Genomic DNA, 18,143 nt, shown 5'->3' with positions numbered 1-18,143 from the left:
CGTTTTATTGTTTGCATTATTTGTTTCAGCATTGCACTTTGAAGATGGTCCCTCAGCTCTTTGACAGCTTTGGCTCTTTTTCACATCAGCAGACAGACTTCTAAGTCTTTCTTATTTACAGTATATATGAACCTTTCTCATTTCTATTCAGACTTCCATATATATTGAATTTCCTTAACGACTTGCCATAATATATATATATATATAAAAAACACAACATACACTTACAATTAGTGCACCAACCCAAAAAACCTCCCTCCCCCCATTTCATTCACACAAAAGGGTTGTTTCCTTCTGTTATTAATATTGTGGTTCCTACATTATATATCAATGTATATCAATACAGTCTGCAAGGGATACAGTCCGTAAGCACACATGATTGTGCGTGCTGCTGGTCCACTAATAGTACTAACCTTTAACAGTTAATTTTACTAATTTCCATCAATTACTAGTTTCTATGTAACTGATTTTATATTGTTTTACTTTCTTTTTTATTCAAGAAAATGTTTTTAATTTATTTATTTATCTTATTTTATTTTATTAATTAAAAAAAAAAAAAGGACCTTATCTTCACCATACCTGGTTGTCCAAATTAGGCATAATAATGTGTATATATATATATATATATATATATATATATATATATATATATATATATAAATATATTATGTACAAGCCAAATTATCCCGATCCAGATATTACTTTAATTCAAGTAATTAAGTAATATTTCCATGTGCCCAAAATTTTTAACATGTAAAGCGACTTTGGGTACTTAGAAAAGCGCTATATAAATCCCAGTTATTATTATTATTATTATTAAAATGTATTCTGTGCAACTTCAAAATATTTGGGAACAACCAATTATTGTATTGTGAGCGAAAGTGGTGGCATTAGCCTCTATGTTGTGAAGTAATAGCATAGAGGCTAATGCCATGACTTTCATTGTGTTTCAGTGTATTTTGAAGGATCATGCAAGTCATTGTTTCTTGTTGATGCTGTAAACAAAATGTCACTGTGCAAACCCATGTTAAACTTAACTTTACTTCAAGCTGTATTTTGGAGTTTAATTTGCCAGCGAGCGCACCAGTCGGATTCTCCTCCCTCGTTTTTGTACTGACGTATGCATTGATGTGATCACTGACCTTATAGCGGTTAAGGTAAAAGAGCTTGGACAATCAAAATAAATTGCATGATTAATAGTAGTGTGTTCATGATTAATGTGGTAATCTATTGTGATTAATCTCATGAGTTAATTTATTAATACTGACAGCCTTAAAGGGGAACTGCACTTTTTTGGGGAATTTTGCCTATCATTCACACTCATTATGAAAGACATGACAACGGATGCATTCTAAATATTAAATAAACGTAAACAAAAATCTGCTTACAGCGGAGCCAATGGGAGCTCCATTATTCCGCCCATAAAATCCGAGAAATAACCATTCAAAAACCACCAACAATACTCAATTTATATTTTTGTGACTTGAATATTAATAGTTTGTCTGCGTTAGCGTATATAATAACATCATCTGTTATAATAATAATTGTGAACGATAGGCAGAATTCCCCCTTAAAGTACAGTTCTCGTTAAAAAACAATGAGAAAATGCTGCAATCACTAAACCAGGGGTCACCAACCTTTTTGAAACCAAGAGCTACTTCTTGGGTAGTGATTAATGTGAAGGGCTACCAGTTTGATACACACCTAAATAAATTGCCAGAAATACCCAATTTGCTCAATTTACCTTTAACTCTATGTTATTATTAATAATTAATGATATTTACACTTAATTGAACAGTTTAAAAGAGGAGAAAACACACAAAAAATGACAATTACATTTTTAAACATAGTTTATCTTCAATTTCGACTCTTTAAAAGTCAAAATTCAACCAAAAAAAAGAAGATAAAAACTAGCTAATTCGAATCTTTTTGAAAAAATTAAAAAAATGGATTTATGGAACATCATTAGTAATTTTTCCTGATTAAGATTAATTTTAGAATTTTGATGACATGTTTTAAATAGGTTAAAATCCAATCTGCACTTTGTTAGAATATATAACAAATTGTACCAAGCTATATTTCTAACAAAGACAAATCATTATTTCTTCCAGATTTTCCAGAACAAAAATTTTAAAAGAAATTCAAAAGACTTTGAAATAAGATTCAAATTTGATTCTACAGATTTTCTAGACTAATTTTTTTGAATTTTAATCATAATAAGTTTGAAGAAATATTTCACAAATATTCCTTGTCGAAAAAATAGAAGCTAAAATGAAGAATCAAATTAAAATGTATTTATTAATCTTTACAATAAAAAAAATAAATTGACTTGAACATTGATTTAAATTGTCAGGAAAGAAGAGGAATGAATTTAAAAAGTAAAAAGGTATATGTGTTTAAAAATCCTAAAATCATTTTAAGGTTGTATTTTTTCTCTAAAATTGTCTTTCTGAAAGTTATAAGAAGCAAAGTAAAAAAATTAATGAATTTATTTAAACAAGTGAAGACCAAGTCTTTAAAAAAATTTTCTTGGATTTTCAAATTCTATTTGAGTTTTGTCTCTCTTAGAATTAAAAATGTCGGACAAAGCGAGACCAGCTTGTTAGTAAATACATACAATTTAAAAAATAGAGGCAGCTCACTGGTAAGTGCTGCTATTTGAGCTATTTTTAGAACAGGCCAGCGGGCTACTCATCTGGTCCTTACGGGCTACCTGGTGCCCGCGGGCACCGCGTTGGTGACCCCTGCACTAAACACTCCAAGATTTAGGAGAACAAAAATAAATACAAAAGAATAAGGCTACAGAGATCAAAAACGGACACAAATCCCGAAAACAACTGCATGAAAAAAAAAATACTGCAAGTTTCTGAAACAAAACAGAAGTGTGCCAGTCCACCAGAGGAACCAGACCTACGCTATGCTAACATTAGCTATGTCGGTTGCTCTATAATATTGTAAAATATTACAGTCTATACTAATAGTAGCTACTTTAGTTACACTCTGATGATTAACTTGTGTGATGACTGTATTATGCTGATAGTATATATTTGTACCATGAATTTATTAACGTGGACCCCGACTTAAATAAGTTGAACAACTTATTGGGGTGTTACCATTTAGTGGTCAATTGTACAGAATATGTACTGCACTGTGCAATCTACTAGTACAAGTTTCAATCAATCAATCAAGTTACGCTATAATATTGTAAAATATTACAGTCAAGTGTCTAACAAATCATTCCTCATTCCTTCAAAAGCCAGCTAACATTCTTTGGGTCTGGCTCCGTTGTTAGTCCAGCCGACGTCTGTTTTGTTCTTTGAATCTGCAACATTTCTCTCACGCAGTTGTTTTTGAAGTTTGAGCCATTTGAGGATTTCTTTTGCATTTGGTATTGCAAAATGTTTTCGTTGCATTTTAATCCATGGTGTAAATATGTCTTTGGTCTTGGATTATTTCTGTTCAGAGCGTTTTCCCCATAGACATCTTATAAGTAGACGCAGCATCGGCTGCTGTGACGCGAGAAATCCGGCCGCCATCTTGAAGTGGTGATGAGGAGCCGGCGAGCAGCCTAAACTGACAGTTGACAGGTAGAAAACAAAGATGGTGTTCAGCGTTTTCCTGCTCAAATGAGCGGACTGTTGAAAATAGGAATCGGGGGATTACTTTTCACAAGTAAGATTTAACATTAACGTACTATTGGTTGTATTTTGTGAAAATAATATTACCACAGAGTTGAGAAGGAGCAAAGATCTTCCATAGTACTGACATCGTAGCCGCTGGCAAACAAGAGTATGACCATAATAGAATTGCTTGTCAATGAAATTAATTACATTTGTTTGTCAGAATGCATCATAATGTTTAATTTGTATGTGAAAATCACAAATAAATCTTCTGGGGGAGGATGACCCCCCTGCAGGGGTTTGGTTTACAAACTTTCAGCCCCACCTAAAACTAAATTCACCAGCCGCCACTGATTATGATGCATTCTCATTTTAGGGCAAAGTATAAGACAATACTTTCTTAACAGTATAATTGTAACCAGGAATAAGCCTTCAAGTAACAATATTCAAATACTAACATTGTTGGGTAAGACAGAATTTGCTTTTATTCTGAATCCAGTGAAACAGATTGGTGGTTTTAGCTGATATAAAGACTTTCGGGTGTTTATGTATGTTTATGTTTAAGTATTTGGCAGACGCTTTTATATAAAGCGACATACATAAAAAATACATATAAAAAAATCACTATAAACATGATCATTTAAGGGAAGAATGTAATACAAAATATCAATACAAAGTGTCAAGACAGAATAAACTCTCAACAGAGATACAGTCTATAGGTCCCTAAGGTATATAGATATCTAATATATTCATACATTGTTTATGTAGGATATACGCATACCTAATCATATTGTTTCTTCAATTTAAAAATAGCTGATCGTTTTTTTCCCCCTTCTCTGGGATTATATTCCCAGTTTTGAGCTTGGACGTCTGGTCACTTATAGCACAGTGTTTCCCACACATTCATTTATTTGTTGCGGCCCGCCACGAAAGAATTAAGGCCGCCACAAATAAAAAAATAAAAAAATTTAATTTTTTTTTTTTATTTATTTATTTTTTTTTTGTGTCCTGTCAAGCTTCTCAGGCAAATCATATAGTTGATGTAGATGCCCATATCGGCTGTTCAGATTTACTTTACAAAAGAGAAGTGTAGAATCAAGATTTTTGGAGCTCTTTGTTCAGTGGATCAGATGTTTAATGAAGCTTTGTGTCTATCTACCACCACTACTGTTTTCTGTTTATTTGTTACTGACTGTGGCAGGACACCTCTGCCTCTGTTTCACTTTATGTTGCTGGTAAATAATACGGTTGTAGTAGTAGGCTAAAGTTAAATTATTTAGTATGCACTAATTAAAGGGGCAGAGCTTTAAGAGACATTTTAGCTTTTATATTTTCATAAGATATATTTTTTGTAAGAACCACAATTAATAAATATATTTCAGTGAATAACTTATTGTTCAAATCTGTATATAAATATGTACATAAAGTGTTGTAATTATATTGTAAAATGGATGGATGGATGGATGGATGGACGTTTAAAACAAAACTGTTATTATTAATTAGTAAGTATACATTTTTTGAGCCTTTTTAGAGAAAATCATATCATTGTGGTAAATTATGCAAATTACTCGATGATGTCATGGTAGCCACGCCCATAGCCACGCCCCCGCCGCCACAGGTATCTTGGCAGTTTATGGGAAACACTGTAGCATATAAGAATTTTCTATTTACTGTTAAGAAAACTATGAATAATAAAACATGTGTCCTTTATCATAGCTACACGTATGACAAAAAAGCAGGCGAAAATCAGTGGTATTCAGTGAGGTAAGATCAATTAAATGCGCTGACAGTTCATTGCTCCTGCCAAATGAATTACACTTAGTGGAGCGGATCACCACTCCAAGATGGCGGCCCCGTACTGCCAGTAGGCAGTAGCGCTCCATGCTGCGTACCCTTAGAAGATGTCTATGTTTTTCCCCGTATTATCAAGACAAACTATGGTCACCAAAGCAACACCAGTACCATTAAAAACATATTGGAAACCTGATAGAATACGATATATTTTCATAACTAACTGATAGTCCACCTTTGATAGTGAATACAGTTGTTTGTTTTTGTGTTTATAGAACATGGAAATATATGAACAGAGTAAGGAGCAATTCCACCAAGCTGCCTCCAAGACAGAATCAAATGTGAGGTAAGATACACACTCATGATAACACACTCGTCCAGCATATTAATCCCTTAGGCCTCTGACACGTACACGCACACATCTCGCATTTACCACACACAGCGGGCTAATAGGCAGCGATAGATAAGGATCTGTTGCTTTCCTCATTTTGTACCCAGTTAAATGTCCACGTTCTCCCGAGCAAACCTCACTCACATGATAAGTGTTTTAATTGGCTACTTTAATTAAACCGAGTTAAACAATACCCCACACTCCCTGTGGTCACTACTGTGTCTCACAGTGGACCTTTAATGAGGCACAACCTGGGAAAAGCTCGCTAATTGTTCCTCGTCGCAGTCACAGTAAGAGAACAGGCTTGTGTTTGCAATGAAAAAGTTTGTGTCAGAACATCAACAACAGAGCTTTCTTATAATGATAAACTGTGAATACCAGAGGACTGATAAACACAATTAAATGTGACTACCGGTACTTAACGGAAAAGCCTTTGTTTTGATTGCAAGACTGGGTTTATTTAGAAAGTAATAGAAAATATAAATGAATATGTTCCAGGGGTCAAACTGTAACAATTTTTATAACTGTACAGGCAATGTTGTTCTTAGACTTAGACTTCCTTTTTATTGTCATTCAAATTTGAACTTTACAGTACGGATAAGAATGAAATTTCGTTACATTAGCTCATGGTAGTGCAGGATAAAAAAGCAATAAGGTGCATATATAAATAAATAAATAGGTTACTGTACAGATAAATATATTGCACTTTTCCATATGCATCCACATTTATGGATGTATGTTATACTGTCTTTTTTATTAAGTAACATAGTATTATAAAATGTTAATAATTGTAAGGTTAACATGATTTGCATCTTACATATCTCTTCACAATTTCAAACATTTTTTGAAATGTCAAAAGACGTTCATAAAAAACAATGAAAATAGGGATGTTGAAATTAAGGCGTTAACGCATGCGAGTAATCACAAAAAATTTTGCTTTAATTATGAATAAACGCAAGTTAATCTTGCAATTTATGTTGACCGTACATGCTCCTTAACCTTATCCTCGGATTGTGGATGAGTAAGGAGTTCAGTGCAAATAAATGACACGCTTTGAAGTAAAACATTTAAAAACGTGTCCCTGTATGACATTCTAAACATAAAATTGCATTTTTGTCAAAATATTGTGGTCTATTTTCAAGTTCATTTGAATTATGCAATCAATTAATTTACTATTATTGAACGGGATTAATCTCACTTATCATTATGCAAGCATGCAGTTTACTGTAATTAATTGCGACTAGTCCAAATTTGAATTATACAAGCCAGTAATTAACTGTGATTGATCACGACTAATCTTGATTTAAATTATGCAAGCAATTAACTGATTGATCGAGATTAATCATCATTTAGATTATGCAAGCAAGCAATTTACTGGGATTGATGGCAAATAGTCCAAATTTTAATTATACTGTACACGCAAGTAATTAACTGTGATTAATCGTGATTAATCAACATTTAGATTATGCAAGCATGCAATTTACTGTGATTGACTGCGAATACTCCAAATTTAAATTATACAAGCCAATAAATAATTAGCTGTGATTAATCACAATCTTGATTGAAATTATGCAACCAATTAACTGTGATTAATCGTGAGTAATCAAAACATATTAATCTGTTTTTTTTTTAAATTATTTTTTGACAGCGCTATAAAACATTAAATGATGAGACTGTTGAAGTTAGTTTCAATAGAAAATTAGCAATTAAAAGCGAACGCCAAACATTTATTTGTACCAGGTGTTCCACTTTAAAGTTTCCACAATATGACCTTGTATCTAAGAAATAACTTCAATAAGCACATATCGTATTTTCTGGACCATAGGGCGCACCGGATTATAATGCGCACTGCCTTGGTGTATTTTTTTAAATCTTTTTTCATATATTAGGCGCACAGGATTATAAGGTGCATTAAAACCTGTAAAGGCTTTAGTGGCCACATGCGTGGACAGCACCTTTTAGCTCTTATTTCCAAAATGGTGTGCACTACTGAATTGGGGTCTTATGGCCGCTTATGTGGACACTTATACTGCCATCTGCTGGTGTCAGAAGAGTATAACATACAATGGAATTTGGAAAAAAAGGTGTTAAAATAAGAATTAGCATGTCACTAAACAGGAAGTACACGTTTGTGTACTTATGGACTAAGTACATCATATCAAAAGATGATTCTTAGTTTTTATTCTAATTAGGTTCCAATAAGTCCAAATAGCCAAGAGAAATAAAAAAAAGCATGTAAACAAACAGCTTGGGCCTTAAGAGGTTAATCTCAATTATCATTATGCAAGCATGCAGTTTACTGTAATTAATTGCGACTACCGTATTTCCTTGAATTGCCGCCGGGAATATGGTATTCGCATGCCTCGAATTACAGCCGGGTCAAACTCGTTTCGCAAAATAATTAGCGCATGCTTGGCACTTCCGCCGGGTCAAATATGAGTCATTAAATGACTCCCGCCTCCTGGTGGTAGAGGGCGCTAGTGATCCTTCTTGCGACTACCAGTACTGCAGGAGACTGGTACTGCAGAAGAAGACAACAAGCAGCAAGCATGAGCAGCGATTGTTTACTTGCACTTTTGCAATGGAGGATTACATATCTAAAATAAAACAGTTTTCTAAACTGGACTTTCAATCGAAGCAGGAGGTAATAATTAAAGGAATATCTCCAGAGACTTTTAAAACTGAAGAAAGATAAGAAAGACTGCCTTTGATCAGAAGCAGCTGCACATGGACCCATTTACAAGTAAAGGTAAGATCATAATAACGTTTTTTTTATTAAATGTGCTTTTCATGACAAGGTAAGCGCCGGAGTGAGAAGAGGTTTTAAAATAATTAGCGCATGCTTGCCCATTCCGCATGGTTTTGGTAACCGCAGGAGTGAGAAGAGGTTTTAAATTAATTAGCGCCCCTGCGGCTATTCAAGGAAATACGGTAGTCCAAATTTGAATTATACAAGCCAATAATTAACTGTGATTGATCACGATTAATCTAAATTATGCAAGCAATTAACTGTGATTGATCGAGATTAATCATCATTTAGATTATGCAAGCAAGCTATTTACTGTGATTTATGGCAAATAGTCCACATTTGAATTATACTGTACACGCAAGTCATTTACTGCGATTAATCCACACTTAGATTATGCAAGCATGCAATTTACTGTGATTGACTGTGAATACTCCAAATTTGAATTATACAAGCCAATAAATAATTAGCTGTGATTAATCACAATCTCGATTTAAATAATGCAACCAATTAACTGTGATTAATCGTGAGTAATCAAAGCATATTAATCAGTTTTTGTTTTTTTGACAGCGCTATAAAACATAACATGAGGACAATGTTGAAGCTTGTTTCTATAGAAAATTAGCAATTAAAAGCGAACGTCAAACATTTATTTGTACCAGGTGTTCCACTTTAAAGTTTCCACAATATGACCTTGTATCTAAGAAGTAACTTCGATAAGCACATATCGTATTTTCTGGACCATAGGGCACAGCAGCGGATTATAAGGCGCACTGCCTTGGTTTATTTTTTTTATCATTTTTCATATATTAGGCGCACAAGATTATAGGGCGCATTAAAGGAGTCATATTTTTTATTATTTTTTTCTACATGAAAAAGGCTTCCTTGTGGTCTACATAACATGTAATGGTGTTTTTTTTGGTCAAAATGTTGCATAGATGATGTTTTACACATCATCTTCAAGCAGCTTTCTGACAGTCGCTTCAGGATGCGCCGTTTTGTGGGCGGTCTTATTTACGTGTCTCACCTTCGACAGCGTCTTCTCCCCGTCATTTTGTTGTAGCGTGCAAGGACGGGAGTGGAAGAAGTGTCAAAAGATGGCGCTAACTGTTTTAATGACATTCAGACTTTACTTCAATCAATAACGGAGCAGCATCTCCTCATCTGGTAACAATAACACCGGAAATGTGTGCCGTGAAAAAACATCCGACCGGAACTCTCTAATAACTAAAGTTCCTTGGGTGAATAATGTATACTCACTACACCGGTATGTTTTAGCGCTTTCATGGCGAGTTTACTGACAGATATAAGTAAGAACTTTACACTACTTTACATTAGAAATGGCAACAGTGGAGGATGAATGCCCCATAACAAGAAGATGGGGAAAAAGAAGAAGCTTTTTTTTTTCAGGATTTATGCAGATCCCAAATACAGATCAGCAGGTACCAGAAGGTAATACAAATATAATATTGCGAAACAAAACGCCAAATAATATGTCTTACCTTATACACACACCATAATAATACTCCTATGTTGAAGCACAGTACAATCCATCAAGCGGTGTGGCTTCATAGCTTACCAAAGTCCTACTAAAACATTTTGATATATTTTTGAGCTCTGTGTGTAATGTTCTATATTTTCAATGGAACCTATAACATGTTGGTGTTGTTTACTTGAGACTTATTGCCATCATAGTTAGGGTTGGGTATCGTTTGAATTCGAACGATTCCAATTCCGATTCCGATTCCTTACGATTCTTGATTCCGAATCTTTTAAGAGGCAGGGTCAAAAAAAAGTTTAGGATATTTTAAATGAGCTAGCTAACCTACAGTCTTTCTGAATGAAATAGTCTGACATTCTCCATCAAATTTTAATTCTATTAACTTTTTATGAACTTTACTATAAATTCCTCACAGGGCTGTTTTCAACTAGAATATAAATATCAAATCTATCAACTTGAATATAAATATTATAAATTATGAATACATTTCCCCAGGGGTACACTTTCCTCAAGAAAGCTTTATTTTTGAAAACCTCATGAAAACACATTTACCCATAAGTGTATGATGCTGCAGGAAACCTCATGAAAACACATTTACACATAAGTGTATGATGCTGTAGGAAACCTCATGAAAACACATTTACACACATAAGTGTATGATGCTGCAGGAAACCTCATGAAAACACCTTTACACATAAGTGTATGATGCTGCAGGAAACCTCATGAAAACACATTTACACATAAGTGTATGATGCTGCAGGAAACCTCATGAAAACACCTTTACACATAAGTGTATGATGCTGCAGGAAACCTCATGAAAACACATTTACACACAAGTGTATGATGCTGCAGGAAACCTCATGAAAACACCTTTACACATAAGTGTATGATGCTGCAGGAAACCTCATGAAAACACATTTACACACATAAGTGTATGATGCTGCAGGAAACCTCATGAAAACACATTTACACACACAAGTGTATGATGCTGCAGGTACTTAAAAATGTTACCGTGCTCCCACTGATGGGCTAACCTGGTGCAGAAAAGCAAAAAAACAATAAGAAACAACTTGCAAAACCCAGTCCAGATTAGCAGCAGGTACAGTATAAAATCAGAGACAGTTCTTGTTTAGGAAAATGACCATATCCGCCTTCTCAGGCAGGATGCGTGAGCGTTCTGGACAGATAGTGTCTCCTGCTGTGGAAAATACACGTTCGCTGGGTGTGGAAGAAGCTTGAACGCATAAATAGGAGAAAGCGAGATCTGACAGCAAAGGATAAGTCTTTTGTTGGTTCCACCACCATGCAGCAGGGTCGTCAGACATAAGTATCGGTGGAACGTCCTGGTACATCTGCAGCTCTCTCTCCACTCGTTTCTTGATGGACATGGAGCTCTGTTATTTCGCGGTTATTTCTTTTTTTTTTGTAAAGTAAAGCCACACTTTCGACCGCCGACGCCCGCTATCCATGCTTGAGCTTGACTGACTCGCTCGGCTATGCTAACACTTCTGGCGGTGGGCGCTTCTTCGTTGGTGTTCAGCGTCTTCTTCTTCCGGTTCGGCGGACATATTTTTTTCCGATCGGCGGACTGGGTATCGAAAATAGGAATCGAAATTTAAACTTTTGAACGATTCCGGGAGAATCGGAAAGTTAGTCCCGGTTCCAATCGATACTCGATACTCAACCCTAATCATAGTGCAGCCTACACTTATCTCTTATGTTTGACTGCCATCTGCTGGTCACACTTATCATTACACCATGTACCAAATAGAATAGCTTCGAGGTTGGTAAGCTCAACTAAACGTATTCCTTACATTAGGCGCACCAGGTTATAAGACGCACTGTTGAGTTTTGAGAAAAAGAAGAATATTATGTGTGCCTTTATAGTCCGGAAAATACGGTAATTCAACTTTTGTACTACAAAGTGTACTACAAAGTGACTCCGCCCCCCCACACACACATACGTGTGTAAAAGACTACCTGAGTGTATCTTAGAAACAAAGCCCGGCAGGTCACTCTTTAAGTCCAAAGAAAGCCAAATGGATAAATAGTACACACTTTGTCATGTAAGACGTAGAGCTGATAATTCTTGAGCGCTCCTATCAGAGGTTTTAGGAGAGAAAAAGTCATCCCAGTTCATGTAAATTTGAAGCAAACCTAACATGTTGCTGAGGCTCAACACCAGGTGATCTTACCTCGGGGGAATACTGCGCTGTAATACCGCTAATCCTTGGATTGTGCGAATATTTGCATCGGTGTAAGAACGCAGTGAGGAGGGCATGTTCTATCAGAGGAAAAGATAAAGCCTATTCACTGTCAATTATATGTTACTTTATAGGTTTTAGGGCATGGCTGTAAAGCTGAGCCACTTATTTAATCCAGTTTACCCTCTGCCTGCGGCATGCTAAGTGTACTGACTGGACTAAGTAACGACAAGGGTTTTTCTTGACAAAGGCACGGGAAAAAGTGCAGAAAAATCTGACTTTTCTTAACTGTGGAACCGCCAAACACCCCAAAAGTCTGTAATGTAACAGACAAATTCAGTCATGTGTGTAAAATAATACTGTGCATGCCAGCACTTCAGTCACTCTTCACTTTATCTTTACTTCTCCAGTTTATGTAAGCCATCTTTTATAATGCTTTGCCTGACACAAAGTAGACGTATACCCAATTTGTCGTTGAACAAAAACAACAGGCAGCCTAAATGATGTGTTTATTGTCAAAGCAATCAAGTTTAATACAAAAAAAAACCCTTCACTCAAACGCAGAGAGAATTACGGTTTGGAGCTGATAAGAGCATCTTAATAATCAGTCATGTTTCTGTGCAAAAAGACCCTTTTGTGGCCGTGATGTGTTTTGCCTCTTTCACTATTTTTTCCAATTTCTGCCTCTTAAGTTATTTTTTTGTCTCCCTAAGCTCCTCTGTGCGGTCTGAGGCCTGTGTTGTGTCCGCCTCCGCCGTCAATGACAGACATTAAAATTAATGAGCAACGTTTTTTGTTTTTTTTTAATAAAGAGAGAAATCTTGCTGTTTTTTTGTCAGATTTATCACTCACACAGAAGATACACACGTTGCGTCACCCACCACTTTTATGGCTTGACAGGCTGCCATTTGCTAGTCTGAACATCATTCTAACTAAAAAGCCAAAGCCTCTTTTTGCAATAGTTGGGTTGTCATTAAGGCAAGGCAAGGCAAGGCAACTTTATTTGTATAGCGCTTTTCATACACAAGGCAGACTCAAAGTGCTTCACAGACAACAAAGTGAAATGAAAGAAAATAAAAGCAAAATTAAAATGCAGACAATAAAAATAAAAACAGTGCAGACGTTAAAAGTTAAAAGATTAAAAGATTTAGCTGAAAGCTAAGGTGAACATAAAAGTCTTCAGTCTAGTTTTAAAAGTAGTGAGAGTTGGGGAGAGTCTGACATCTTCAGGAAGTTTATTCCAGCTATGTGTTGCATAGTGACTGAATGATGCTCTCCCTTGATTTGAGTTTACTCTTGGAACCGCTAACGTCTTAAATACATAAATTGTACAGCTTGTTTAAGGAGTAGCCGTACTACAAAACCCAAAAACAGGGAAGTTGTCACGTTGTGTGAATGGTAAATAAAAACAATGATTTGCAAATCCTTTTCAACTTATATTCAGTTGAATAGACTGCAAAGACAAGATATTATAAGGCCTACTGAAATGACATTTTTTTATTTAAACGGGGATAGCAGATCCATTCTATGTGTCATACTTGATCATTTCGCGATATTGCCATATTTTTGCTGAAAGGATTTAGTAGAGAACAACGACGATAAAGGTCGCAACTTTTGGTCGCTGATAAAAAAAAGCCTTGCCTATACTGGAAGTAGCGTGACGTCACCGGAGGAAGGACTCCTCACATTTTCCCATTGTTTACAATGCAGCGAGAGAGATTCGGACCATAAAGCGACGATTACCCCATTAATTTGAGCGAGGATGAAAGATTTGTGGATGAGGAAAGTGAGAGTGAAGGACTAGAGTGCGGTGCAGGACGTATCTTTTTTCGCTCTGACCATAACTTAGGTACAAGCTGGCTCATTGGATTCCACACTTTCTCCTTTTTCTATTGTGGATCACGGATTTGTATTTTAAACCACCTCGGATACTATATCCTCTTGAAAATGAGAGTCGAGAATGCGAAATGGACATTCACATTGACTTTTATCTCCACGACAATACATCGGCGAAGCTCTTTAGCTACTGAGCTAACGTGATAGCATCCTGCTCAAATGCAGATAGAAACAAAATAAATAAATCCCTGACTGGAAGGATAGACAGAAGATCAACAATACTATTAAACCATGGACATGTAACTACACGGTTAATAATTCCCAGCTTGGCGAAGCTTAACAATGCTGTTGCTAACGACGCCATTGAAGCTAACTTAGCAACGGGACCTCACAGAGCTATGATAAAAACATTAGCTATCCACCTACGCCAGCCAGTAGACGGTGAGCTGACATGAGAAAAAGTGCCTAGAAAATTAATTTCGCTCCCACGTCTAAGCACAACTTGTTCAATGCATTTTTGCATAGATAATACCCTTCTGGACTTTGGGTTAAAAGTTCAGAACATGATACCTAGCCAAATTTTGTCACAAGCCAGAAATGTATATAGAGGTAAATCACAAAAAACGAAAATCTTGTGCTGCAGTTTTGGCTTGTAAAATATGTCTTATTCATTTTGGCAACACAAAATCTTTCTCAAATATCATAAATACATATACCTAACATCTGAAACAAATATTGGTGCCTTAGTATACTCATATGTGAATTTAGATCATGAAATGTAGCAAATTTCTTAAAAAACGATTCAACTGAAGTGATTTGCCCCAGCACAATGAAGCACACACTTATTAAATTTAGCTAAAAGCTTATGTATCATACATTAAAAAAATGTCACAACCTTCTATGTAATCAAAGGTACAAAAGAAGTAACACACCGTGGCCAAAAGTGGCTTAAAATCTAGCAAAATATTACCATGCACCCCAAAACTGGAATAAGGCAAAAATGGACAAGATTAAAATAGATGCAGTAAAGGCCCAAATTGGTATAAAATATGATAAATATTTATTAAAGTAGCAAATTGTTTCACAGCATGTGTCATTTATACCCCCCCCCCCCCCACACACACACACACAAACACACACAAAAGACCAAAACAAATTTGAAAAAAAAGGTAATACAGACATTATTTAAGCTTTACCGTTAAAATGGCAGTGTGGCATCTCGATAATCAAACATCTTGATAAAGAAACAAAAGTGGCAAATTTTACATGGTGACATGGTGCGTAATTACTCATCAATATCACTTTCATCTGTGTCATCATCCCATGCACCTCTTTCTTCTGTTTCCTTTGAAACATTTCCACAGTTCTGGCAGTGACATAAATCAGTACAAGACATTTTTGCAGACATATTCAATCAAATTACTTTAAACATACTCTCATAGCCTTTATGGGGAGAGACTAAATCTATAAATAATAAACTTTTCAGTATGAATATTTTATTATTTTTGTTTCAGTTACCTGTAGCCTGAAGCATCAAGATCTTCGTGCTTCTTAACGGTGTCCACGAACAACTTCCTTAGCTTGTCCATTCTCAGCACCTCTTTGTCAATTATAATCCTTTGACGGATCACTTGGTCACAGAAGAGGTTGTAGCTGTCAGCAAAGGGTTGTCTGAAAACACACACACACACACACACACTTAACATGTGCAAAGAGTCATGCTTTCAAAGCTGTATCTTAAGCAAAACTAAATATAAGCTGCATGTTGTTGAAATTTTTTTTACTTTTTAAATGTGAGCAAAATGACAGTACAGTGTAATTACTCACATTTCTTCATCTCTGGTTGCAGTGTGCGTTGCTGTAGACAGTGACAAGAACCTGGTGTACTGTCTGTAACAGGTCCTATGGTACCGGACCTCTATAGCAACACAGTCTTTGTCGTTGATGTGCAGAAGAATGGCAGCATCTTTCTTAATCTCAGCTGATTTCAGTAACTGGCCTTTAAAAGAAAAATAATTAGAATAAGCTTTATTGGCAAAATCAGAGATTTACAAGTAAAAAAGTGTGTGTGTGTGTGTGTGTCTTGAGTGGGGGGTTGGAGAGGTATTTATGACCCTGTGATTTACGACTCTGTGATGTGAGCTGCTGAACTCCCAGCTAAACATTCCAAGATTCAAGATATCTATTGTCATATGCACAGATAAACAGACAGTCACACTGCACAATGAAAAGCTTATTTTGCTGGTCCCCCTTGCAAATTCACAAAATATAAATATAAATATAAACTTAAGCTAAATAAAGAATCACAGAATATAAAAATTAAACAAGAATAAACTTAAACTATATTGCACACTTACAATAAACTTACTAAAAATGTAAATGCTAAGGATGTTTAATACTAATAAATATAATAAAATAAAATAAGAAACAAAAATAAAGAAATAAGATAAAGTAAATTAAAGTGTGGATCTTACAACAGATCTATAGTGGGCATGAGTAGACAGAAGCAGTATTGCACATTCAGTTCACAGTGAAGATGATAATGGATGATATGACAATGATGATGTATAAAGTGCACTATGCATTCTTCAATTATTGTAGCAGCAGTGGAGGTGACATGAAGTCACAGCAGGGATGTGGGTAGTGGTCACAGTTCAGTCAGTTCAGGGATGAGGGGTGAGGTGTGAAGGTGTGCGGGGGGAGGGGTGGGGGTTGTGATGTGTAAATCAGTCCAGGGGTGTGTGTGTGTGTGTGTGTGTGGGGGGGGGGGAGAGAGAGATTGGGGCTGTGGTGTGAAGGTATATGGGGGGATGGGTGGGGCTTCCTTTTCTAGGCCAGTGGTTCTCAAACTTTTAAATTCCAAGGTCTCCCCTTAACTCTGACAGTGTATAAATGGTCCATTTGGTTATTACAAAGTAACAACACATTCTTTCAATCCTACGCTATGTACTGTAACATTATTACTATAGATTCACACACGTGTGTGTGTGTGTGTGTGTGTGTGTGTGTGTGTGTGTGTGTGTGTGTGTGTGTGTGTGTGTGTGTGTGTGTGTGTGTGTGTGTGTGTGTGTGTGTGTGTGTGTGTGTGTGTGTGTGTGTGTCACATACCTGCCGACACGGTTTCTGCTTGTGTGAGTTGATCCCTCTGGCGTTTTCCTCCCACACGAGTGTACTTTTCCACTTTTTGACAAATTATACAGATGGCTGGCAGGACGGGGCCGGCAGAAGCAACGGGCAAACCTGAACGAGATCGAAGTTTCTTTCGGGGAGTTTCAGACGTGCCTGCTGACTGACCTGCGGCTGCAGATGGTTCTCCCACCGCCCGTGCGGTCCTTTTCTCGGCATAAAACAATGCAGATTTATCTGTAAAACGTCGGTAGCATGTTGCGTGAAACCCAGCGTCGTCAGGAATAGCGTCAAAATCTACATCCGAGCAATGTTTATAGATTTCTGCCAGATGCTTGTTCTGGTCTTGCAGACAAAGCCACTGTTTTAAATAGTTTCTGTATGTGTCCCACCGTGTCCGAGTGAAGTGCTGGACGTCCTCATTGTTCACAGATGAAAGATGCATATAGCATCTTTTATTTTCCTCTTTACGCACTTTTTTTCTAACTTTTGAGGTCTTTCGTTCCTCTTCACTCTCGGATGTTGTCGTCGCCATAGCAGGTATGTTGTTAGAATAAAGCTGCTACCTGATTGGTCCATGTGACCAAAACCGCGCCACTCCCCACTAGATATCACTGCGCCTCACTGAAAAATAGTACCGGCTTTCAACACCGATTACACAAAATGGGCTAGGTGTCAATTTCCGAACTTTTGGTATCTTACTTACTACCAGTAAATCTATTTTATGAAGTAAAAATGATGTTGTGCCGTTGGTGTGGGAGCGAAACTGAACGATATGAGCCTTGACCACAGGCACTACAGCCCTCATCTGCTCTTTAACACCCGTGCTCACCTGCGTTCCAGCGATCAACGGAAGAACGAAGGACTTCACCCGATCATCCGTGCGGTCGGCGGCTAGCGTCGGCTAGCGCGTCTGCTATCCAAGTCA

The 18,143-nt window shown here is 36.5% G+C and overlaps 1 protein-coding gene across 3 annotated transcripts in view; it reads left to right on the top strand.

The window, feature by feature from the left end:
• Positions 1–18,143, top strand: part of chchd6a (coiled-coil-helix-coiled-coil-helix domain containing 6a) — a 120,407-nt gene that overhangs the window by 67,760 nt on the left and 34,504 nt on the right. For 2 of the 3 annotated variants that reach the window (XM_062052346.1, XM_062052344.1), the window contains exon 6: positions 5,687–5,757. In XM_062052346.1, coding sequence (XP_061908330.1) covers positions 5,687–5,757 — 71 coding nt within the window. The remainder of the gene's footprint in view (positions 1–5,686; positions 5,758–18,143) is intronic. The other variant, XM_062052343.1, reaches the window with a different exon arrangement.

The sequence above is a fragment of the Entelurus aequoreus genome, linkage group LG07 (assembly GCF_033978785.1).
Source record: "Entelurus aequoreus isolate RoL-2023_Sb linkage group LG07, RoL_Eaeq_v1.1, whole genome shotgun sequence".
NCBI lineage: Eukaryota > Metazoa > Chordata > Actinopteri > Syngnathiformes > Syngnathidae > Entelurus > Entelurus aequoreus.
The sequence above is the reverse complement of the archived record's forward strand: the minus strand, read 5'-3'. Positions and strand labels throughout refer to the sequence as shown.